Genomic DNA, 23,393 nt, shown 5'->3' with positions numbered 1-23,393 from the left:
TGACTCATGCCCTCAGAGACTGCATACAAATATGCAAGGCGTTGTCTGACTGAATGCATCTTCGAGACGTATTCAAGCTCCTCCTTGGTCCTTCTCTTCTTTTGTCCCTTCTTTGGCACCGCACAAGCACCGCCGCGCTGCAGATATTCCTTCTAGAGAAGAACATGGTAGCACTGCCTTTATGACGCATACCCTTCGGTCTGGACGAGAAGATCGTGGCAAGTATGTCTTCTCGTTCTGGTTCTTCATATATACGAGCTACGGAGGGGAGTTGGCTGACAGGATGGAAAGACTTGCCCATCACCTTGGGGCACGATGAAAGATGAGCTGCGAAGCGATGCAGATGGGCCCGCCCGACAATTTTCCCATTCGCGTGACCACAATGGCGACCAGACCGGTGTCTCTCCTTGCGTCATCCCCGCCCTCTCCTCCTCTTCCTGCTTCATCTTCTCGTATGAGTCGTCAGCCAGCGAGCGGAGGGGCTGCAAGAGCAGAAACATCAAAATCAAGGGAGGACGTACACGCGACGGGCGCAAGTAGCTCGACGCAGGTTTTAGAAGACGACATGCCCCCTTCGAGCCGCAACAGACACGGCGAGCTTTCTGGTAAAGCTCGTCCCAGAATCAGGATCACATCGCCGCTCTTTTGCTACCGCCTTGGCTCGTTGTACTACCCACGCCCACCAAAGCGAGCGGCGCAAGAAATCAGAGCCAAGAGAGTTGTCCTGGTCCACACAAATGTCTCAAAGCTCGCTCGCAGATGGGTCGCACCTTTTGTTGTCAATCTTTAGGTAAAGTCCTGTTCTGACTACGCAGAAAAGAAGAAAATGCTGTATCATACGAGACTATCTCTCACCAGCGCAATCTTAGAGTAAAGCGAAGTTTTTCTCGAATTTGCTGTTCACGTTCTCTAGAATGCGCAACACAGGAACGGTCTAGCTGTGACAGAGCAAAAAAGCGAGAGAGTCCTCAACGTCTGATGAGAACTTGATGTGCTGACCCTCATGAGTCGGCTTCAATAAATCGTTGGACCCATGAGGCAAAGTCGACGTCGGCAAATAAGGCGTCGAGGTCAGTCTGCTGAAGGTCGAGGGTGCCATCCACCTTAGGTTCATATGGCAGGACAGTGGACTCGGAAGGAGCCGATGCCCGATTGTTTTCGATCGGCTGCCTCTGCTGTTGTTGTTGTTGCTGCTGCTGCTGCTGCTGAGCCTGCTGCTGAGCCTGCTGCTGAGCCTGCTGCTGCCGTGAGATGAGCCATTCGAGATACTCGGCATGCCGATGCGCCACACCTCCCTTCCCACCGTTGTCTCGTGACGCTTCGCGAAAGACGCGAGCCGTATCAACGACGGCTTTTGTAAGGGCATCGGCTCGAACAAACGCGTGCCGGCCCGCCAGAGCGACAAGCCTGAGCGCAAGGACGGCGACGTAGGAAGCAGCAGTGAAGAGCGAGTTGTGGCTGTATCTCGCCTCTTGCTGCATCGCTGGTGAGACCACCTCAGCGAGGTAGGCCAGCACGGCATCCTGTAGGCGAGGCAGCGTAGAATTTGCCAGTGGAGCAGTGGAGGAGGAGGAAGCTTGCGGATGCTGCAAGGGCATGACGAGGATCATGACCCTGATATGTTGCTGGTAGATAGCCATCTTGGCGGACCTCTTCGCCGTCGGCTCAATGTCCCTGTGCAGAGCAGACCAAGCCTCGACGTCTGCTTCTGCCCGCTCGAGATAGTATTCGATGTTCTCGTCAGAGGTCCTGAGCCGCTCGAAGAGCTCTTGGCACCTCATAGACAGCAGTCTTAGCTGAACGTGAGCTACAACGACGCCGTCGCCCTCGATTGCATGCACGGAGCGGTGCCACTCGCGCGACTGATCGACGACACCCCGCGTCGCCAAGAAGGGCAACCTTCCCGTCTTGTTGGCAAATGATTGCTCCTGCAGCCAGAGGTTGAGCCATGTCCGCTCTCTGGTCCGATAATGGCGCGCCAGCCTCGCTTCGGCCATGCCAGCAGTCTCGTCGAGAGAGGACGAGTGTATGCGCGAGTTGAGGTCGAGCTCCGTCGCCATACGTGCGGCATGGCAGACCACGGACCAGGATCGGTCGTCAATGACGCGAGGCGTGACCGGGTAGTATGCGCCATAGATTAGAAAGGCTATTACGAGCTCAATGGTGGCGCAGTCGTAGAGCACGACGTGGGGAATGACGTGCTGGCGCAGGTGATCCTCCAAAGGCTTCGAGAGAGAATGCGTTTTTGTCTCGAAGCGGGCTGCGGCAAAGAAGATGGCCGTCGAAAGGGCATTATGCCGGCCAATGTGCTCAAAAGTGTAGATCTCCGGGTCGAGGAGCGTTGTGCGTGGGTTGAGGTTGACCATGAAAAAGGTGTGCAGCTCCCGGGCCTGCTCTTCAGTGACGAGGCCTCCTGCTATTGGGTCCAAGTGCCGCCCAACCTCGGGCCTGGAGTCGAAGACGCCATCGGAAAAGTAAGAGAGCCAGCTCGTGTCGCCGCCGTGGCCGTGGCCAGCTTCTGCGAGGAGGCGCAGCGGGTTGCTGACCGCAGGCAGGCCAAGCTCCACGCCGCTCCTCCTTGTCCTCTTTGCCTTGCTTCCATTCGTTGCGGCTTCTGCCTCTCTGCCTTCGTCGTGTTCCTGCGTTGGGGGCGGTGACGTTGACGAAGACCAGGGGCGCGAGATCGGGGCGGGCCTGATGCACATCCTCCTCATGCGCAAGCATCGCAGGCACTTGTGGTCGCCCACCTCGGTCACGCAGCGCACCTTTTGCCGACGGCACTCGCCGCATGACACGGCCTTTGACGACGGCGGCCCTCCGGCGGGCCGTGGGGAAGTCGACGGACCTGCGCCTCCCCGTCGCCGTCGTTCGTCGTCCATGACATTCCTTCTCTCCACTTTTGCCCAAGAGCTGCGAGGTGCATAAAGGCTAAAAATCTTGGTGTGCACAGTTCAGATCTCGATTGGAAAGAGGTCATCGAGCACGCGTCAGAAATGCCCGCCAGGCATCCCCAGCAGCAGACGCTCCGGCCATGATGATTAAAGGGATCACATTAGGACAAGGACAGATAGGACGGGGTAGGGGATGGTTCTAGTACAAGTCAGGGAAGTTGTCGATCCAGAAGCGGCAGACGTCCTCCTTGTTGCCCACCGCTGCCGAGGTGATCTTTGCCGAGGTCGCCTCTCTCTGCACACCGCTCGCGGCCGTCTCGTTTTTCAGATTGACTCCCCGGAACGTCCACGGAGTCAAGGTCTTGTGCTTGGAGTCGTACGACATGAGCTTCTCGTCTGACGGATTGAACTTGACACCGGCATACGACGAAGACGAGGCTGATACGTCCTTGGCAAAGAGGAAGCGCGTCGTCTGCTTGACCACCGAAGGCACCACGTCGGGCTGCGGGGGACCGTAGAAGTCGAGCAGGTCGGCGCTGCGATTGTAGAAGTAGACGAGGTCCTGCCCGTGCAGCGAGGGAAGCACCTCGATCGAGTAGCGGTAAGCCGCCTTCCCATGAGCATGAAACGCTGAAGCGAGGGCATTCGAGGCGCATTTGAAGAAGCCATCAGAGATCAGCTCTGCCACACGGCCGTCCTCGTTGTCCACACGCGGGTATAGACGCAGTAACTGCTGAACACGATGCTCTGACAGGCGAGGGAAGAGGCGTCGGACCTCCTTGTGTGTCTCAGCCGGCGTCGTCTGATTCTGGTAGAGAATGATGACACCCTCGTTGACCTGCGAGCCCACGAGGATCGCTTGACCATTGATTGCGCGCCGTCCCTCTCCCAGCGTCTTGTATGGGTTTTCGACAATTACCTTTCCATCGATGACGGGCTGCCAGGGAAAGTAGGTGTACGTCGACTTGTTTGAGAGGACGAGCGAAGCGTTGAGCATGGCGTTTGCATCGAGCTTGCGAAGACATTTAAGGCTGTTTCGGACCTTGGCGCACCCCGCCACGTCGACGAGCTCCTTGTATGTCTTGCTGCTTGTTTCTCCCTGTGCGGTTGGCTGTGGTGGAAGAAAGACACTCATGGTCCAGACTGTCTTGAAGAGGCCCTTTGCGCGGGGCGAGACGACATGCTGGAGCACACTGCCTGCGCCGGCCGACTGGCCCGAGAGAACGACATGGTCCGGGTCGCCTCCGAATTTGGCAATGTGCTTCTGGATCCAGCGAAGCGCTTCTTGCTGGTCAAGAAGCGCGCCATTGGCCACGCCGCCGAGCTTGTGGAACTCCTTGCCCTGGTTGAACCCAAAGACGCCGAGCCGGTAGTTGATCGAGACGAGGATGAAGGGCTGATCCGAGTGCTCGGCCATCAGTGTCGGATCTACTTCGTTCTTGGAGTTGAGCTGGTAGGATCCACCGTGGATGTAGACGAGGACCGGCAGGCGGGCGTGTGAATTGGATGTATTGTGAGGCGTGTAAACGTCGAGGAGGAGGCAGTCTTCGGACTGGTTCTTGCCTGCGGCGGCGGCATTCTCGGTCAGTCCTTGGAAGCACACCGTGTGTGTGTCATCGGCGTTGATGATGCCCTTCGAGGCGAGGCTGTGTGGGGGACGAGGCGCCCCGAAGCGCTCCGCTACGGCATAGTGGAGACCGTAGAAGGCCGTGTAGCCCGGTACCTTTGCTGCATCACCTTTGTACTTTGCGTAGCCGAGATCCACCACCTCCTGTGCCGACACGACGACCCCAGCCAGCGAGGCCAGCAGCAACGGGAGATGTAAGCGCATCTCGGGATTGGATCTATGAGAAGGGGGGGAAAGAATCTGCCTTTGTCGCCGGCGCGAGCGTCGCCTTTATGTGGGGTCTCCAGTGTGAGCGGTGAATAAATCAATATATGCACCTTTTTCCCGATGGTCTGTCCCCTCCAGGTTCCAACTAGCCTGCCAGGCACATCGACGAGAGAACTCACGTTCCTTAGCAAGCGACTAGCCTGCTCTGAGAATCTTTCAGGGAGGCCGTCGCAGCGAGGAGAGACGATTCGAGAAGCGAAACAGACAAGTCAGGAGGGGGTTGAGAATGAAAGTGACTACGCGGGAGGTCAAGGAGGCCGCGCTTCTTGTACTGCTGTAGGAAGCCATCTGCGATACGGACACAGAAACTCAGAGTTAGAACGGCTGAGCTCCTGAGCGGATTCGCGATCTTAGCAACTTGGATCTGAGATGAGAAAAGAAAAATAGAGCGCCGCCATTTGGCTCGAGCAATGCGCGAAAGGAAACGGGTTGGGGGTCCGCGCGCGGAGATCACCACAAGCAGGCAGGGGTCGGAGAAGCCGTGCGCGTGGGATAGAGCGTGGCCCAACCGCAGATGGCAGATGCCTTACGAGAATGACTGTCGAACTTGACCTGCGCAAATAAAAGTTCTTCCACTCATTCGCTTCGCAGTCGAAGCATTCACAAGGCGATGTGGGGTTGCGAGAGAAAGAAGGCAGCGAGCGCTTCGAAGCTTCTACGGACGCGAAAAGGGAACAGGCTAAAATATAATCTCATGCACAGCTTCGCTATAAGCTAGCTTGCCTAGCTTTCCTGGCATTGGCTTCTTTTTTCTGCACTAGCGGGAACTCCCCTCTCGTCTTGGGATCTGCGGTCCGGCGCACACTCCGAGGTGGCTGGAGAGAGACGCTCATAGTGGGGTTTTAGCGGGGCGTTGTTCGTTCAGTACTGGAGCCTGCAAATGGCTCAACTCTGATCTCAGCTCTCTTCTGTCCCTCCATCATCGCTCGACAATCAATGGGGTCCCATAAGTGCAATAGGTGTTCCTGAACGGAAGCATGCGTGGTTGAGATCATTACAAATGGCCTTGCTCTAATTTCTCTTCGTGGCAAAGGTAAGCAATCTACTTGAGGCCGACGGCCTTGATGGGGTCAATCTTGATCCTGCCCGGATGATCCGGTGGTGCGTCGAGAGGCACGACGATGTCCTTCCAGATCTCTCGCAACTCGACCAAGTCCCGAATCGTCGCATGGCCGACCTGCTCCTTGCCCTGCTGAGCAGAAGCCAGCTGCTCGTCAAGGTTCTTCTCCTTCTCTTCCTCATCATCAAACCAGCCTCGATCGTAGGTAGCACCGACGAAACCGACACGGTAGACGAGCCCTTCCGAGGTGCCAACCACGAGGTTCTCATGATCGATCACTAAGCTCATTGGGTTTCTCGTCGGAATCGCCAATTCCTTTGCTTGGGCCTGCCATGCACCCCCGATCGGCACCACCTCGCTCTCGCTCTCGCTCTCTCTGCCCGCTGCCTCCCGTGCAGCCTCGTCCGTCGAATCCCCTACGTCCTCTTTCTCCCGTGGCTCATCCGGGAGGGTGCTGGTATAGAGCCTCCGATTGGCGCCTGCTCGGCTGCTGAACCGGCTCGCACTGACGATGCGCCGCTTGGCCGGGTCCACTGCACCCGTCGCGCCATCGGGCATTGCAAATATGTCGATCACGACTGGGGCCACGCCAAGGTTGGGTGCAATGCGCGTTGGCCGGTGTTTCTGGTCAGACATTGTTGTTATTGTTGTGGTCGTCGATACAGGCGAGAGGGCTGATGGTGGTGGACTCTTGCTGGACGAGAGCGTCGGCGTCAAGGGAGCCATCGAGGCCGCTGAGGACGATGGGGTGAGCGACTTGGGTGGAGTAGGCCACGGTTGCGGCGTCACGGGCGTGTAGCTGTGCCTCTTGTTCCCAAGGGGCGTCGACGCCGTCCGTGTGACACCATTGCTCGTGGTCTTTCCTCTGGACGACGAGGACAGCGAAGGTGAAGCAGCGCCGCTCACCGCCCGTCGTGCGTCAGACTTCGACGAGGTCAAAGGCGTGGTCGTTGAAGAATCCTTGCTCGAGGACAGATTGCTCACGACACTGCTCGCAGTCGAGTCTGTCCGTTGTCTCATCGTCGTTGGTGACTTTGTCGAGGCCGTAGAGCTCGTCGACGTCTTGCGGACTCGGCTTGGCGTTGGTGTTGTTGTTGCTGCTCTGCCTGGCGAGAGATCAAGAGGCTCGATTTGAACGGGCACGACGTGCTCCTGCCACTTGAGATGCACGACTAGGTTGGCCGTGGCAAGCGTGATGGTGTTCTTATGAGCGGCAAACCAGGACAGCACATTGCTGCCATTGGCATCGCCCTTGCCGAGCCCAGCGAGCTTGGGCGACAGCTTGGCCAAATCGTACTGTCCAATCAGCTCCTTCTTTCTGATCGAAAAGGTCCTGATGATACCGTCGATTGTCACGGCCACAATCTTGTCGCCGTCGACAATGGAGACGCCTAGCGACACGTTGCTCTGCTGCCCAAAGCGAACAATCTTTGTGCCCTTCTTCCAGTCCCACACCACCACTGCCTTGTCCTGGCCCACGGAGACGAGAAAGGTGTCGTTCATTGCGACGTGTCGAATGCCGCGGTTGTGGCCAGAAAGGGTATGCAGTAGGCTCCAATTCTTCATGTCCCACACCATGATGCGGCCCGTGTCGTAGAGACCGGCAGCGAGGATACCCTCTGCATCGAGGAAGTCGAGGCAGGAGATGGCCTTGGCTGGTACAACCTTTTTGCACTCGCCCGTCATGAGGTCCCACACGCGCAGGGTCTCGTCGTAGCTGCCCGTGACGAGGGTGCGCCGCCCGCGAAGCTTCATAGCCGTGACACTGTGCCGCGTCGCACGTCAGCAGGAATGCTTACTAGTGTCAATGGGAGCCATCGACCACTCACAAGCCAGTGTGGCCCGTAAAGAAAGTAATGGACTGGCCAATGCCCTTTGCCCAATTTCGCTCGCGAAAGTAGAGGCCCTTGACAAGCGTTTCCCACTCTGATGGCTCCTTTGGCGGGCTCACCGGCACCGGATCGCCTTCCGTCAGGGCGAGGGCGTGGGACCGCCAGAGCTCGGGCTGGGAGCTGATGGCCAGCCACTTCTTTGACACCTGTCGGCATCGCACGAGCTGCATGTGCTTCTCAGTCAGCTACTCGGAAGGTGAATCTAGGCGCAAGTGAAATAAAAATGCAGCGACTCACCTCCTTGACCTCGAGCTTCTCAAAGATCTTGATGCAGATGCTCTCGGGCAGCCCACTGACGACGTCTCTCGTGAGACGGAGGTGTTTCTCGAGGGTGCGTGTCATGCTCGCAATGTCGCCAGGCAAGCATGCATCGAGGATGATGTGCAGCAGTCTGATGCGCATCGCCGAGGGCAGCGTCCTGAAGTGCGCCTTGAAGGCCTCTTCATCGAGGCCGTCCTTGTCGTTCTGGGCAAAGAGAATAGCGGAATCCAGTGCCGCCTGGTGTCCTTGTGCAACACTGTCAGAACCACCATTCGCAGTCCCGTTCGGTGCAGCAGCAGCAGCAGCCACGGTCTGCTGTTCTTCTTCGTCAAAGAGCACACACGAGCCCCAGCCTAGGTCCCTCGCCGCACTGATGTTGAGTCTGGAGTCGTCGACAAAATAAATTCTAGCCGGATCGTGCATGCCAACAACATCCAGGGCAGCCTCGTAGTAGTGCCGCTCGGGCTTGCAGGCAAAGTTGCGGTCGGCATAATCGCAGTAGATGATGCCCTCGATGAAGTCGTCGAGCCCGAGCAAGCGGAGGCAGCGGACGGCATGCGTCTTGTAGGCATTGGTCAGCGCCCACACGCGCACCTTGGTCCGGTCCAGGTCCGCCAGCAGCCTCTGCACACCCGCGTCGGGCCGCAGGACATCCTCGAGCGGGAGCGTTGCATCGCACTTTGCGTCATAGTCGAGCGCATCGATCTTGTGGTGCTTGACTAGGCCCCGGATCGCCAGGCCATAGCTGCGGTAGTACTGGCTGTGGAGCCGCTCGGCCTCTTCCTCGTCGAGGCCCAGCCCGATGATGTAGGCGCGGATACGCTGCGTCATGAGCTCGGCGATGCGCGTCGACTTGCGGTAGAGGGTGTTGTCGATGTCGAGAAAGACGATGGCGCGCTCGTCGTTTGGCTGCACGTTCAGCGCTCCCTCTTTGAGGGCCAGCACGCCGATCCGCTTCCTTCCTCGCTCATCTCCATCCTCTTCATCTCCCTCTTGCTCCTCTTGCTCCTCTTGCTCCCCTTCTCCACCTCCCGCTTTCTTTTGCCCATCTTTTCTGTCATCATCAGGCACAGCTGCCTCGCCGCTGCTAACCCTTGTCCTCCCTGGCGAAGCAGCCGACAGCGGTGCGCCATTTCTAGCCGCGCCCGTCGTTGTCGTCGCCGTCGCCTTCTTGGCCGGCGAAGTGGACGCGCCAGCACCCGCGGCCCTCGCTGCAGCAGCAGCGCCCGACGTTCTCGGCCGCGTCGGCGTTGCCTTGTCAGGAGGAGCAGCTCGACGCATTCTTCCTTGCTTGTCCTGCCGAAAAACCACACTCTCTCTTCTTACCAGCGCATCAGAGCCCTAATCCGAGTCAGAGAGAGAAGTAATCGACGACGAATCTTCCCTGTTTTAGACTACCACTTGCATTTTGGGCCGACGAAGGCGCGCTTAGGCTACTTTAGAACTCCTTTTCCCCCCGCACGGACATCAGAAATCGGCAGACTGAGGAGTGTATCGAATGTTCATTTTCACTGCGTCCCAAAAAGAAAAGCCAAGAATGAGACAAGAACAAGGCCAGGCCACCGAGGGCAGAGCAGCATGTGAGAAGGGGTATGAGAAGAAGAGTAGGAGACTATCTAGGAGATGTGGGCTGAGAGCCGTACGGGGCGGCCGCCTTTGGATCCTGGGCTTCCTGCCACGCCCTCGCCTGTGCTTGGGCCTGTTGGATGCGCGAGATGGCATTGATGAGCGAGGGCGTCGCTGCCACCTGTCGCTGGCCCGCAGCACCTGTCGGTGCCGCTGCTGCAGGAGACGCAGACGCAGGCGAGGAGGGCGCCGAGTCGCGGTAGACATCGAGGGGCTTGTGGACATCGCTGCTGTTCGGAGCGCCAGCATCGGAGCCCCTGGCAGTGGTGCCACTGAGGTTGCTGCCGCTCCCCTTGCTCCCTGCACCGTCGCTTGCCTCGCTGCGGTAGCTCGGAAGCGGCGTCGACGAGAGCAGCGGCGGTCTGGGGAGCGGCGGAAGCTGGTATCCTCCGTAGTTCTCCGTGGCCGACGTCGTGTGCTTCTTGCTCAAGGGACTCAGCAGATCCTTGCTCTCGTCGTCATCGTGCTTCTCGTCGACGTCATCGACATCAGTCGCATCGGAATCATCGTCTGAATCGCTCTGGCCCTGATCGCGCCCACTCAGGGCCTCGAACCGGGCTGGGTCTCTGGCCGTCGTCGTCCGCGTCGATGCGCGCCTGCCCTTGCGTCGGCTTCCTGAACGGTTGCGCGAGCGCTGCTGCAGCGGGCTGGCCTCGCGGTCGTCGCCCGTCAGGTTGCCGTAGCTGGCCGGCTTCGAGGGCGAGGCACTGTCGAAGAAGTCGCACATGCGCTGCCACGCGCTGGGCGCCGGCTCAAAGAGGCCCGCACGGGGCGCGTTGCTCATGTCAGCGCCCGTGACGTTGCCGTTGCCGTTGGCCTTCTCGAAGCGCTCCGTGTAGGAGCCCAGGTACTGGTTCCACTCCGACTCGGCATCCTCGCCCGCGTGCTTGTGGAGCAGCATCTCAAAGAGGAAGCCCACGACGGCACCGAGAACGGCACCTGCGATGTAGCCCTTGAATGCGCTGGTGCCCCAGGCCGACGTGGCAATGTCCATCGACGAGGTCTTGTCCTTGGCAAAGAGCACCACCCACAGGTCCAGCCAGTTGTCCGACGAGTCGCGGGGAGGAGCAAAGAGGGCGACGCCGTTGAGGAAGGTGACGACACCCACGAGCGAGGTGCAGCCATTGAGAACGAGCTTCTGCACCGCGTTGGGTCGTGGCAGGATGAGGGGCGCCGTGAGGAGCGTGGAGAAGACGGCGAGGAGAATGACTCGGATGAGGATGGTGCGAATGCCAAAGACGGCCGTCAGGATGATCGTCAACGAGGTACCGCCCAAGACACCGGCCATAGCCCTCGATGCAAAGCGGAGGTGGCCGCCGACGACGGCACCGAGAAGGCCGGGGGCGAGCCAGACGGCAAAGAGGGCGCCAGCCGAGGGAGGCTTCTTGTCGTCGTCGGCGCATACAGCGTTGTTGATGACGACGGCGAGGTACGAGAAGAAGAGGAAGCCGATCAGGAGGCCCCCGACGCCGCCATTGAGAATCGCTCGCCCTCCCCGCTTCCGGCCCTTGATACCGGGCAAGGCTTCTGCGATGGCCGATGAGGATTGCTTCTTGGGCCTCGTGCCCAGCTTGTTGAGCCAGAAGAGCGAGGCGAGACCAAAGAAGAGGAGCACGAGGCCGACGACCATCCAGACGATGCCGTAGAGCACCTTTGCCCATCCCATCGCATGCAGCTGGTCGGCCCAGGAGAAGCCGGTGTTCTCGGCGATGAAGACGAGCGGCGTCGACTGGTCCTGCTGCGCGCTTGACGACGACGACGACGACGACTGCTTGGCCGCGGCCATGTTACGGATCGCAGCCTCGGCGTCAAAGTCCTTGGGGACGCCCTCTGGATGGTACTTGACATAGTCTGCAAACGCCTTGCTCAGCGCCTCGCTCGAGAAGCCATTGTACGTCTTGTCCTTGTCATCGAGGGCCTCGAGCTCCTTGTTGACGGCCAAGAACTGCGGCTTGGCCGTCTGTCCAACGCTCGAGGGTGGGTAAAGCCATTTGTCCGACGTTGTGTTCATCTTTTCGTAGCTTGTCAGGGCAGACGAAAGCCTGTCAGTGCCCTGTTGCCGAGCGTCTTCGGCGGTCGTCATGCTGCGAGGAAGCCCAACCTACCCTGTCCGTGTGGAGGAACAGCAGTGACCCTATTCAAATCGCCTCGCCGAGCTTCTTTCGTTTTGTCGATGCGGTCGTTCGTGAGTACTCGTGTCGTAGCAGATCGTCGTAACAGATCGTCAAGGTCGTAAAAGAAAAACCGAGAGAAAGGCCTTGACAGGGGCCGAAAAAGAAGAGGCAGACAATGGCGAGAACGTCTCGTACGAGCCTCCGTCTTGCTTGCTACCTGGGACTTTTAGCCAAAATAGGGGCAACGCGCCAAGGTCACGTGTGTTTATCTGTCTCTGGCTGGATCAGTCTTGTTTACTTTCGGCCGAGAAAATTTCCTCCCAAGAAACACAAAAAGCAACCGCCGTCGACAATTTTCTTCTTCTCTTTGTGCGGCAACGGCTGCGTAATCCGTGTTGCTCCCGGTGTCTTGCCGTCGTTGGGGTCTTCTGCCGAGAGGCGATGGCAACGGCGACGGCTGCAAGTGACTCTATTGGTGAGCGTCATACGTCATAGCCCAGAGGCAGCGACGCCAGGGGGGATCGCCATCCCCTCGTGCTTTCTAGCCCGCGCGGACGTCTTAGCACCCTTGTCTGCGCCTTTGTCCTTTGGAGACGTGGATGGGTCGGTGGTCCGTACATCTCTTCTGTTTTTCGAACCTCTCGAAATAAAATACTTGATCGTCGTCTGCCTTGACTGCACTCTCTCTCTCTAACATGCCCTGGGGCCTTCCCTGCCTGCCTGATTAGTGAAGCGCCGACTCGGACTGGATCGGACGCAAGGTTAGCGCCACGCGAGATAAAGGTGCCGTGCAATCAAGCCCAAGCCCTTGACCCCGGACCGACACCGATAGATAGTTCAGCCGTTGGGTTCTTCTTGAGTCAGACTGGGCCATTTTCCTTTCTCTCTACGGCTCTGTCTCCTTCGCTTCCCTTCCCCTTCCCCTTCTCTCCGCCCTCCTCCTTGCCCCGCTCCTGCCCCGCGCCTCCGACAGAATGGCCTCCACCACTGAGACGGCGTCCAAGCCAAAGCGTGAGTCGATGAGTCTCCCCTCGAGCAGAAGCAGGAGCTAGGAGAGCTGACGAAGATAGAGACGGCCGCCCCAACAGCGCTGCCATTCTATGCGCAATTCACCGCGGGCGCCATTGCAGGCGTGTCGGAGCTGCTGCTCCTCTACCCGCTGGACACTGTCAAGACCCGGCTGATGCTTCAGACCAAGGTCGAGGTGCCCGGTGCGGAGCGGTACAATGGCATGGTCGACGCCTTTCGCAAGATTGTTGCCAGCGAGGGGTGAGTGTGCTTAGCCAGTGCCTAAGAGTTCACGCCGCTGGTTGCTGACCTTGGACGACTTGAAACTACGCCTCCCCCTCTTGCAGAGCAGGACGGCTATACAGAGGCCTGATCCCGCCCCTGATGCTCGAAGCGCCAAAGAGGGCCGTCAAGTTTGCCGCAAATGACTTTTGGGGAAAGACGTACCGGAACGCGACGGGGAGCGAAAAGATGACGCAGGGCCTCAGTGTGCTGACTGGCTGCAGCGCTGGTGCGACCGAGTCGATTGTCGTCGTTCCCTTTGAGCTCGTCAAGATCCGGCTGCAGGTGTGTTCCTGCACTTGTGCCAGTTGAGTGCGCCTTTACTCATGCTTTCTCTGCTCTCTCTCTCTTCTTCTTTTCAGGACCGGGCGCAGGCGCACCTGTACAAGGGCCCCATGGACGTCGTGCAAAAGATTGTCGCAAAGGACGGCCTGCTGGGCCTGTACGCTGGGCTCGAGAGCACATTCTGGCGGCACGTCCTCTGGAACGGCGGCTACTTTGGCTGCATCTTCCAAGTCCGTGCGCTGATGCCCAAGGCCGAGAACAAGGGCCAGGAGCTCCGCAACAACTTCATCTCGGGTATGATTGGTGGCTTTGTCGGCACGGCCCTCAACACGCCCGCCGACGTGTTCAAGAGCCGGGTGCAGAACACGACGTATGCGCCGGGGCAGAAGAAGCCCTGGACGCTGCCGGGTATCATCCAGATCGGCCGCCAGGAGGGCTTTGCGGGTCTATACAAGGGCTTCACGCCAAAGGTGCTCCGGCTGGCCCCTGGTGGCGGTGTGCTCCTCCTCGTCGTCGAGGTCGTCTTGGACCAGTTCCGCAAGGTGCTCGGCCCGCCCTACCTTTGAGCGAGCCTTCTTTCCCTCGTCAACCCCCATCAATTCTTGTTCTTTCTTTCTCGTACGAGCCTTTCCTATCCAACAAGGTGTTCATTAGCCGGACGAAACGTGTATTCCAATCTCCAAAAAACCAAGCAAGACATAGACATTGATTTCGCTTTGCATGCTCTACGGATTCTGTTGCACCACCACTGTCCCATCCCACAAGTCTGACATGTTGTCTGATCTTTTTCCTCTTCTTGTCTCTGCTTGAAGAGACTCGAGCTATGAATGCTATGTATGCAAAAATGGTGCTCTTCATTGCAAATGGGCATTTTATGCACCGAGATCCCAGATCTGGACATCGGTCGGCGCAATCGTCTCTGGCGTGTCCTGCTGGCCCACGACGAGCTTTGCCCTCGCCTCCGACGAGAAGAGGCCGTCTCGCAAGTGGGGCCACTGGCCCAGGTCCACCGCGGCGCGGTCGTCGTAGTTGAACGCAAAGAGGGCGCGCTCGCCGTGCCTGGCCAGGCGCAGGTGGGCGCCCAGGTCGTGCGACGCATCGGGCAGCTGGTCCAGCGCATTGCGCACGCCGAGTTGGGCCAGCGTCTTGGCAAAAAAGGGCAACAGCACGTCGGCGGTGGCGTAGAAGCCAATGTAGGTCGTCAGCTGCGTTGGCTCACTCTTGTTCGATGCAGAGGTAGAGCTACTGCTGCTACTGCTGCGCGGGACAGGGCGGCGGTGCTGGCACAGCACAGAGGCGCCCTTGCGGTGGTGGCCGCCGAGCGTCATCGAGAGGGCGTCTGCTCCCTCGGCGTCGTTGACAGCCTCGTGGCCATCGCGGGCGCACTCGAGCCACTCGACCCACGTCCGAATGGGGTAGTCCTTGCCGTCAAAGACGACAAACTCGTCATCGAGGTCCTTGCGAATCGACTCGACTCGGGTCACACGCATGGGCAGGCGATCCGCGAACGACGGCTGCTCCTTGCTGGCCTCTGTGGTAGAGTTCGAGGCAGAGAACGCGCCGCTGGGCGTAGAGGAGGGCGGCAGATCGAGCGGGACCGAGAGCGTGTCGACCTTGGAAGCGAATCGGGGCCCGACGACGACGTCGCCCGGAAAGCGGTCCAGGCGCGCCTCAAAGTCCTTGGAGAGCTTGACCATTGTGGGCACGACCAGGAGCCGGTACCTCGCCAGCTCCTCGTCCGACGTCGCGGGTCCAATAACATCAACATCAACAGCCAGGCGGCGGAAGGCGGCGTGCCACTCGGAGAGGAGCTCAGCGTACTGGAAGCCATAGTCCTTGAACTTGGAAATGTCAAAGTCACCGCCCTGCGGGTTGGCCTCGAGCGCCCACACGGACGGGTAGTCCATGACGATGGCCACCTTTGGCCGCCGCGTCTCGTTGCCGGCCGCTGTCCAGTGGAGATCTTCGTCCAGAAGCCCAGCGTCACGTAGCACAGCAACATCGTCGACGGCCGCCTGCTGCTCGACAAAGGCAGCATCGGGCGAGTTGTCGGGGCGAAACATGCCGGCATGCATCTGCTCCTGGCCAAACGGCACCTGGCGCCAGCGAAAGATGTTGTTGAGGCTGCTGCCCTGGGAGAGCATGTCGTGCAGCCAGAGGCGGACCATGCCTGGCGCCGGCGACGGGTTGTTTGTCGCCCAGTTGACGGGCCCCGGCTGCTGCTCCATGACGCCCCAGGGGCCGCGGGCCTTGTTGTGTGCGGCTCCCGCTACTCCCCGGTAGAGGGCGTGCTGGAGTGCCTGCGCATCTGGCCGACCCGTCCGAGCGTAGCGGATCTTGTCGGCGTCGGTGACCCAGTCGAGCACCTCGCAGTTACCAAGCGGGTACGAGTCCCAGGTGGCGACATCGAGCCGGGCGCGCCGAGCGAGCTCGTGGTGGTCAAAGGAGAACTCAAACGGCATCAGGTTCGTCGTGATGGGCTTGTCCGAGTGCTTGCGGATCGTCTCGGCCTGCATGACTGCATAGTCGATGAGCTGGTCCGAAGAGAAATGGTAGAAGTCGAGGCGGAGGGCCGGGCTCGACTCAGTCTGCTCCAGCGTGGGCAGCTCAATGTCGTCGAAGCTGTCGTACTGGCTGCTCCAAAACACGCGGCCCTGCGCGGCGTTGAGCGCCGCGATGCTGCCGCCGTAGCGGTGCTTCAGCCAGCGGCGGAAGGCGTTGCGCGCATGCACATCGTACGACCGCGTGTCCTCGTGGTTCCCAAACTCGTTGTCGAGGTGCCAGAGGGCGACGGCGTCGTGCTGGCCGTAGCGCTGGGCCATGGCATCGACGAAGCGCTTGCTCAGTTTCCGGAAGTCGGGCGACGAGAAGGAGTAGTGCCTACGCGAGCCAAAGCGCCGCTGGCGGAGGTGGTCGTCAGTGGCGAGGATGTCATAGTCCCGGACGACCCAGACTTGTTTCAGAAAGTCAGCAACGGAGTGGGGCATCCTTGGGAGAGGTGGGTTCTGCAGCAGCATTGGACTCACTCGGCGGCGCGGCCGTGGGCGTGGCCAGAATGACTTTAAGGCCGTGGGCACCCAGCACATCGATGCTCTTGTCGAGCAGGCTCCAGTCGTAGTGTCCGTCGCGCGGCTCGAGCAGCGCCCAGTCAAATTCGGAGATGCGTACATGCGAGATCGAGGCATTGGCCATGCGCTGCGCGTCGCCCTCCCACATCGACTCGGGCCATTGTGAGCTGCAAGAGGGGCAGACGTCAGCAGATGATACCAGGGAGAGCCAGTTCTTGAGCTGCAACAACCCACGGGTAGTAGTCGACGGCAAACTTGATCGTGCTCGGCCAGGCAGCGCCCTTGTTGTGCTCCTGGGGCAGCACCTGCTGTCGCGCATGGCCCAGGGCGGCTGTCACCGCAACGGCACCCGTCAGCAGCAGTGTCCGCGTCCTCATTTCGTCTCAAAGCGATGTGATGATGGTGGTGAAGGAAGCACACGTGCTCTCTCTCCTTTCCCCCCCTCACTCATCCACTATCGATGTGGGGGGTGCGCCATGCACCTTGTGCAGCGCCAAGCGACTAAGAGGTGGTGTATTTCCCCATATATCTCCCAGTGGGGGCCGCTCCACACCGACGTCTGAGTGAGGGTACAATAATTGACGAACCCACGCTCATCCGTCTTCTGCACCGGGGGAATGCACATCCTGCAAATCCTCGCCGTCTCCTGCGAGAAGACTATGAGAAGAAGCCTGTCAAGTGGAGAGAGCGCGACTAGCGCAGTTGCGGCGGCGATTCGAATCTCGAACGGGAAACTAATAAAAATAAAAATAAAAATAAAAAAGTAGAAATGTAGAGAAGAAAGCGCTGAGACCATGACGGCGACGGGGTCAGACATCGACGAAGCAGCAGAGCGGCTGGCACGGGAGTCGCGCTCCCTCTTGGGCCTTCCCGAGGGCAGCAGCAGTGCCGGATGGCCACCGCGGAGGGCAGGCCCACCGTCTGCACTTGAGTTCTGCCAGGCTGTTGTCCGTCACACGCCCGTCGTTATGCAGGCCTGCCTCGACGATCGGCCACGCGCGCCCCTGCAGCGCTGGAGGGACAAGGCGTACCTGGCGAGCTTGATGGGCGAGCGCAGGATCAAGGTTGCCCTGACGCCAGACGGGCGGGCTGACGATGTGCATCGTCTCGAGGGGGGCAAGCTCGTATTTGCGCTTCCCCATGAGGAAGAGATGTGAGTTTGTATTAACACTCCTGCTCAATTGGCCGCTCGCCTCTGACCCTGCTCAGGACCTTCCAAGCGCTCTTTGATGCGCTCGAGAGGCAGAGGTCGGGCACTTCAGGAGCCGGCATCGCCTACCTGCAGAGCCAGGACTCGAACCTGACCGACAAGGAGGCTGGCCTCGCGCCGCTTCTGGCCGATCTCGAGCACGGCGACGAGCGACGCACGGACTTGCCATGGGCCACCGAGGCCCTGGGGAGAAGACCCGATGCGACTAATCTGTGGATCGGGACAGAGCAGAGCGTCACGTCAATGCATCGGTGAGTGACTGTATAGTAGACGCTATAAAATGAGTCGCTGATGTGAATTTCGTTCAAAGAGACCACTACGAGAATCTGTTCACAGTCATCCAGGGAACAAAGATCTTTACGCTATACCCGCCTTGCGAGGCACACTTTCTCTGCGAAGGTGAGTCTGTCCGCTCGCAGAGTCTGCCCGCTCGCAGAGTCTGCCCGCTCGCAGCGCACAGAGGAATGCAATTCTGACGCGCGAGCATAGACGAAGCGTATCCTGTCTATCGGTGCACGCCAGACCTCGGCTCGCTGGAGCCCACAGACCTGCCGCCGACGCCGTGGATCCCCATCGATCCCACTGAGCCTGCTTCTTCGACGCGCAACAGACCGTTTAGCCAACGTTTCTCGAGGGCGCTTCCGCCGCTCACGGTGGAGGTCCACGAGGGCGAAACGCTGTACCTGCCCGCTGGCTGGTTCCACCATGTTGCGCAGCGGGCCAATGCAGACTCGGGTCTGTGCGTGTGTGTCAATTGGTGGTACGAGTCAGAGACGGCTTTTAGGTGAGAGGGATGAGATAATGGCAAGCAGGAGGCAGTAAGTAAGCCGTGCTGACTCGTGCTGCAACAGCGACCGCTGGGCCCTCGAGGAGTTTGTCAAGGAAGTAGGCCAGCTGACCGCTCGCAAGCCGCAATGAAATTGTTGTGCTACAGTGATCGCTTGACTCTGCAAGTTGCAGGCTGAGAAACTGGCAAGCTCGCTCACGGGCCATTCCCTGCTCCACTCGGGGTGAGGCCGACGGAGATACTGGCTTTACTTCTAAAAGAGGCAGGCAGGCGCGTGCGTGCGCGAGACTCGGCCTTTTGTCCGTCTTTCGTGCCTGTTAACCCAGAGTGACTGCCAAATCTTCCCGATATCCTCCCCCCTCTTTCCCTCCCCACAACTACAAAGGCAACGAGGATCAAAGAGATGGTTGTGCCCACGATGCTCGTGCCTGCCTCGCGGGCTGTCCTCGCCTCCAGAGCAGCCGGCACCCGCGCTGCGCTGCGCTTGGCAGCGGCGGCTCCGGCCCCGGCTTCAGCTCCCCGGGTGGCCCCAATTGCAGCATGTGTCCCCCAAGCGATGAAGCTGTTCCACACCGTCTCGCCGCGGCAGAGCAATGCACGCACGGGCCTGTACGACTTCCACGTCGCAAACGGCGGCAAGATGGTCTCGTTTGGCGGCTACGACATGCCGCTGAGCTACGGCGACGTGGGCCAAGTGGCGAGCCACCACCATGTGCGCAACGAGTGCGGCCTCTTTGACGTCGGACACATGGTCCAGCATCGGTGCGTGTGTCCTTACCTGCTCGCTCTTCCTATGAGAAGACTGTGTACTGATGGGAAGAGAGGGTGTGACGCAGGTTCAAGGGCCCCGGCAGCCTCGCTTTTCTCGAGTCGCTCGTGCCCACCTCGCTCGCGCCGCTCGGACCTTACTCGTCGTCGCTCTCGGTCCTCCTCAACGACGAAGGCGGCATCCTCGACGATCTCATCATCTCCAAGCAGGCAGACGAGGCCGAGTGGTACGTCGTCACGAATGCCGGACGGCGCACCGAGGACCTGGCCCACCTCGCGGCCAAGCTCAAGGCGTGGAGGGGCGAGGCCGTCGACCATGAGATCCTCGATGGGTGGGGCCTCGTCGCACTCCAGGGTGCGTTGCCCACATCTAGCTCGAAACTTTCTCTCTCCATGCTCATCTGGCTCGCTTGAAACAGGACCAAAGGCGGCCCAGGTGCTGGAGAAGCACACGAGCGCAGACCTCAAGGCGCTGACGTTTGGCAAGAGCGTCGTCGCCGATGTCGACGGCGTCCAGTGCCACATTGCCCGCGGCGGCTACACGGGCGAAGACGGCTTCGAGGTGAGTCGCTGTAAGGGGAAGGGGAACGACGAAGAAGAAGAGGAGGAGGAGGAGGAGGAGGAGGAAGAAAAGAAAAGGAAGAGATAGCTGACGTGGACCTCGGGCCAGATCTCGATCCCGCCAGCGTCGACGGAAATGGTGACGGCTGCACTCGTCGCGACGGAGCCCGTGCAGCTGGCCGGCCTCGCCGCGCGTGACAGCCTGCGCCTCGAGGCAGGCATGTGCCTCTACGGCCACGACCTCGACGAGAGCATCTCGCCCATCGAGGCCGGCCTCGCCTGGGTCGTGTCCAAGGACCGCCGTGCGCGCGCCGACTTCCCTGGCGCCCAGCGTATTCTTGACGAGCTCAAGCAGGGCCCGCCCCGCCGTCGCGTCGGCCTCGTGATTGAAAAGGCACCCGCGCGCGAGGGCGCAGAGGTCGTCTCGGCCTCGCAGGCCGAACCAGAGACGCTGGGCGTCGTCACGAGCGGCATTCCCTCGCCCACGCTGGGCCAGAACATTGCCATGGCCTACGTCAAGAACGGCCACCACAAAAAGGGGACAGAGGTCATGGTCCAGGTCCGGAAACAGCTCAGACAGGCAAAAGTCACGGGCATGCCATTTGTGCCGAGCAAGTTCTACAGAGGGTGAACTGGAGTTGCAATCAGATTTCAGAGAGACTCTAGGTCAGATGCATGATTTGTTGTGAAGATGCCATCCTCATTTGTGAAGTTGGCGAAGGCACAGAATGTGTTTGGTCACTTCAATTGAGCGCGCCGAGGAGAATCGCTTCGACTGTTGAGCCCTTTGCCAAGCTCCTCGGTGAGCCCTCGCTGGCCGCTGGCACGCACACGAGTCCGTTTGCGCTCGCCATTGAATGCATGCCGCTTGTTGCCAGTACTCAGCCTCAGGACGATCAAGCTTACAGAGGACCCTAGTGACTCACCTGCTCCGCTGACTTCCTGTGCTCGACGCCAGGAGCTTTCCCCCCGGTCCGACGGTGATGATGACACGGTGGAATTCGGGCCGCGGGTCGAGACGCATCTCGTTCTGGATCTCGACCGTGACTCTCGCGAGACTGGAGTCGCCATGGAGACCCGAAAGCCTTCTCAGCGCGGGCATGACAAAGACGTAAAAGCATACGAGCGCCGAGGCGGGATTCCCTGGCAGCGCAAACAGGACACGATCTGTCTGGCCATGCCCCGAGGCCGTCGCAAATGTCGTGGGCTGCCAGCAAAGCAGAATGGGCGAGGAGGGGCTCAGCCAGAGGAGCCAAGGGACACTCACCTTGCCCGGCTTCATGGCCACGCGACCAAAGTGCACTTTCCCGCCCGAGATGTGCCGCTCGATCAGAGGCTTTAGCAGGTCGCTCTCGCCCATCGACGTGCCGCCTGTGCTAATGATGACATCGGCCTGCTCTAGACCTCGGTTCAGAGCACCCAGGGTCGCGTCCATGCTATCGAACAGAGAGTGATCAGCGACCTTACAGTTGTGAAGGACACTGTCAGCACACCCACTTGTCACGAACAATGCCCAGGTCGACGACATCGTAACCGGCACCTTTCAGGGCAGAGCTCAGACTGGGCCGGTTCGCATCAAAGACACGGAAGCCCCAGGCGTCCTCTTCGCTCTGCGAGACCTTGGTCGTGTCGTACAGCTCATTGCCGGTCGAGAGAAGCGCCACCGTTGGCCTGGGATACACTTTGACCTGTAGCAGGGATTTGAAGTCAGCGGAGGTTGCAAGTCCCTCTGCGCCCTTTTTCGGTTTACCTCGGTGTACCCCAGAAACGCCAAGGTGCCGACCTCGCCCCCGATCTCGGTGAGACGCAGACCCGCTGAAAGCACAGCCTGGTCCTTCTTGACATCACTGCCGCTTCTTCGGACATTCTCCCCCGAGTCGACCTGAGCGAGAATGTCGATTGTGCGCTCCTCCCCCGCCTCGTCTGCCTCCAACAAGCGCGTGTCTTCGACCATGACGACGGCGTCTGTGCCTCGCGGCAGGGCCTGACCTGTGTTGATGCGAAAGACTTCACCTGCCTTCAAACCATCCTCGAGCGCAACGCTGGTCCGCACCGCATAAGTCCCTGCTGGTGTCTGAGATGCATTGACGGCATACCCGTCGACATTCGTCGTTGGCCCTGGCGGGAGATCACGCTTGGCCACGACATCTTGTGCCAAGACATATCCGACAAGCTTGTCATTTACTGCCATGACGACTGGCTCTTTTCGTCGGCCGTCCGGCGTGTGCTTGTCGATGAGAGAAAGGGCTTCCGCCATGGAGATGATGGGGTAAGGACTGGTCCGGTGTCGCGACGAGGCCCCCTGCCCAGGATCGTGGGTCTTGTAGCCCGCATCGCCAGGCTGTGCCGTCCTTGGCTTCGGTGCTTGATGAGCATGGACCCCGCTACCGTGACTGTGGTGTTGATGGTGATGATGATGATGGTGATGATGGTGTTGTTTGTGTTGGTGGTGGTGGTGGGGCTGATGATGGTTGTGCGTGTGGGAGCTGCCTGTGTCTGTTTCGGTGCCCTTGATGGCCGAGGAAGTTTGTCGTATCCCCAGCGAACCTTGCATGGCCGCATGTTGCGCCTCTCCGCTGCCGCCCCGGAGAAGCTCGAGGGCATGGCGGAGGACGCCTTGCCGATCGAGACTGCCCAAGAGCACTTCGCAGCATTCTTGCACAGCTTTGGAGCTCCCAGGAAGCGCCACCAGAAGCGCACCGCCCGCCACACCTTCCAAAATTGAAGCCTTTGTGACCGAAGAAGAGTTCGTCCTACGCAACCTGACACCGGTAATGAGGCGCGACAGAGCGGCCATGGGCGTCTTGGTGAGCGAATGGCTATTGAGGGCAACTGTCAGCCCGCTCGTCTGCCTGTCAATGAGCGGCTCAAACGCCTTTGCAGGATGCATTCAGCCAAAACCGTCAGAGCAAAGGGGTCATCAACGATGCGATGGCTATTCACCTCTGGAGTTACATCTCGCGCCCCGAAGCCGGTGCCACCTGTGGACACAACTGCATCGACTGCATCGTCGGACTCCACATCGACCCAGCCTCGAACAATGGCCTGGATAGCCTCAACGTTATCCGCCACGATCGCCTTTTGCGTCACTCGGAATGCGCCCGATGGATCCGCCTCGAACGCTTGGCTTAGGATAGGTCCGGATCTGTCTGTCGCTGCATCTCTGGCCGAGGTGTCCGAGACTGTGAAGCAGCATCCCACGTCAGCCGTCTTCCTCCACTCTTGGAAAGGTTGGTGGGAATCTCGAGCACATCTCTCACTTGTCAATATTCCAATCCGCAGGACGGAGCTCATCCTCGACGATGGATTCCCAGATGGGCGAGAGTCCAGAAGCGCGCCCAAGAGAGCAGGGGAATTGAGTCACTGAGTGGAGCGGAGGCCGTGGATTCATGGCGTTCAGCATTGCTGGATCACGTGCCCGTGGCCCGAAAAGTGGCCCGAGCGATGTCTATCGCCTCTCGGTACAGACGGGACAAACGCCGCTACGACCACAAGCTCGACGAGACGGCTAGTCGCAATGGCCTGCTTTGAAGTCGGTCTGCTGCTTCCAGCTCTTCAAAACTCTCATCTCGTGTACTGTCAGAGCGTGCACCCTGAAATGACAATTGATCGCGGGCTCGATCCTTCTACCAGTCTTGCCGGTCCCGTAGTATCACCACGGGCGAAGAACTGCGTGAGCCTCACCT

The 23,393-nt window shown here is 59.7% G+C and overlaps 10 protein-coding genes across 10 annotated transcripts; 4 read left to right on the top strand and 6 right to left on the bottom strand.

The window, feature by feature from the left end:
• Positions 1 to 63: 63 nt before the first annotated feature.
• FA10DRAFT_133805 (hypothetical protein) lies at positions 64 to 895 on the top strand. Its single transcript, XM_025517995.1, has one exon. It carries the CDS (start codon positions 323 to 325, stop codon positions 788 to 790), a length of 468 nt encoding a protein of 155 aa, XP_025376175.1. The 5' UTR covers positions 64 to 322; the 3' UTR covers positions 791 to 895.
• FA10DRAFT_133804 (hypothetical protein) lies at positions 896 to 2,926 on the bottom strand. The gene has a single exon (XM_025517994.1). The coding sequence runs from the start codon at positions 2,877 to 2,879 to the stop codon at positions 1,002 to 1,004; it is 1,878 nt and encodes a 625-aa protein (XP_025376174.1). The 5' UTR covers positions 2,880 to 2,926; the 3' UTR covers positions 896 to 1,001.
• Positions 2,927 to 3,045: 119 nt separating this feature from the next.
• On the bottom strand, positions 3,046 to 4,805 carry FA10DRAFT_267585 (alpha/beta-hydrolase). The gene has a single exon (XM_025521969.1). The coding sequence runs from the start codon at positions 4,720 to 4,722 to the stop codon at positions 3,091 to 3,093; it is 1,632 nt and encodes a 543-aa protein (XP_025376173.1). The 5' UTR covers positions 4,723 to 4,805; the 3' UTR covers positions 3,046 to 3,090.
• A 918-nt stretch (positions 4,806 to 5,723) lies between these two features.
• Positions 5,724 to 9,370, bottom strand: FA10DRAFT_252995 (hypothetical protein). Its single transcript, XM_025519674.1, has 3 exons — positions 7,975 to 9,370; positions 7,675 to 7,901; positions 5,724 to 7,610 (listed from the first exon to the last, which is right to left on the bottom strand). The coding sequence occupies exons 1-3, from the start codon at positions 9,277 to 9,279 to the stop codon at positions 5,828 to 5,830; spliced, it is 3,315 nt and encodes a 1,104-aa protein (XP_025376172.1). The 5' UTR covers positions 9,280 to 9,370; the 3' UTR covers positions 5,724 to 5,827.
• Positions 9,371 to 9,484: 114 nt separating this feature from the next.
• On the bottom strand, positions 9,485 to 11,864 carry FA10DRAFT_267583 (hypothetical protein). Its single transcript, XM_025521968.1, has 2 exons — positions 11,730 to 11,864; positions 9,485 to 11,645 (listed from the first exon to the last, which is right to left on the bottom strand). The coding sequence occupies exon 2, from the start codon at positions 11,633 to 11,635 to the stop codon at positions 9,611 to 9,613; it is 2,025 nt and encodes a 674-aa protein (XP_025376171.1). The 5' UTR covers positions 11,636 to 11,645; positions 11,730 to 11,864; the 3' UTR covers positions 9,485 to 9,610.
• An 824-nt stretch (positions 11,865 to 12,688) lies between these two features.
• Positions 12,689 to 14,038, top strand: FA10DRAFT_267582 (mitochondrial carrier). Its single transcript, XM_025521967.1, has 4 exons — positions 12,689 to 12,749; positions 12,827 to 13,007; positions 13,094 to 13,313; positions 13,391 to 14,038. The coding sequence occupies exons 1-4, from the start codon at positions 12,713 to 12,715 to the stop codon at positions 13,877 to 13,879; spliced, it is 927 nt and encodes a 308-aa protein (XP_025376170.1). The 5' UTR covers positions 12,689 to 12,712; the 3' UTR covers positions 13,880 to 14,038.
• A 147-nt stretch (positions 14,039 to 14,185) lies between these two features.
• FA10DRAFT_231942 (hypothetical protein) lies at positions 14,186 to 16,758 on the bottom strand (the record flags this gene model as incomplete). The annotated part of the gene is made up of 5 exons (XM_025518880.1): positions 14,186 to 14,527; positions 14,582 to 14,837; positions 14,871 to 16,266; positions 16,340 to 16,548; positions 16,616 to 16,758. 5 exons carry the CDS (start codon positions 16,756 to 16,758, stop codon positions 14,186 to 14,188), a joined length of 2,346 nt encoding a protein of 781 aa, XP_025376169.1.
• A 415-nt stretch (positions 16,759 to 17,173) lies between these two features.
• On the top strand, positions 17,174 to 18,379 carry FA10DRAFT_252990 (Clavaminate synthase-like protein; the record flags this gene model as incomplete). The annotated part of the gene is made up of 4 exons (XM_025519673.1): positions 17,174 to 17,534; positions 17,591 to 17,842; positions 17,902 to 17,990; positions 18,081 to 18,379. Coding segments are annotated over 4 exons (1,001 nt in total), but the record flags the coding sequence as incomplete, so codon positions are not given.
• Positions 18,380 to 18,776: 397 nt separating this feature from the next.
• FA10DRAFT_267580 (glycine cleavage system T protein) lies at positions 18,777 to 20,483 on the top strand. Its single transcript, XM_025521966.1, has 4 exons — positions 18,777 to 19,140; positions 19,215 to 19,501; positions 19,566 to 19,708; positions 19,817 to 20,483. The coding sequence occupies exons 1-4, from the start codon at positions 18,797 to 18,799 to the stop codon at positions 20,336 to 20,338; spliced, it is 1,296 nt and encodes a 431-aa protein (XP_025376167.1). The 5' UTR covers positions 18,777 to 18,796; the 3' UTR covers positions 20,339 to 20,483.
• On the bottom strand, positions 20,285 to 23,048 carry FA10DRAFT_252985 (hypothetical protein). Its single transcript, XM_025519672.1, has 7 exons — positions 22,968 to 23,048; positions 22,651 to 22,889; positions 21,458 to 22,582; positions 21,205 to 21,395; positions 20,975 to 21,143; positions 20,634 to 20,914; positions 20,285 to 20,574 (listed from the first exon to the last, which is right to left on the bottom strand). Exons 1-7 carry the CDS (start codon positions 22,999 to 23,001, stop codon positions 20,451 to 20,453), a joined length of 2,163 nt encoding a protein of 720 aa, XP_025376166.1. The 5' UTR covers positions 23,002 to 23,048; the 3' UTR covers positions 20,285 to 20,450.
• Positions 23,049 to 23,393: the final 345 nt, after the last annotated feature.

This window comes from Acaromyces ingoldii, assembly GCF_003144295.1.
Source record: "Acaromyces ingoldii strain MCA 4198 unplaced genomic scaffold FA10scaffold_4, whole genome shotgun sequence".
NCBI lineage: Eukaryota > Fungi > Basidiomycota > Exobasidiomycetes > Exobasidiales > Cryptobasidiaceae > Acaromyces > Acaromyces ingoldii.
Note: the sequence above shows the minus strand (reverse complement) of the source record. Positions and strands in the feature narration are given on the sequence as shown.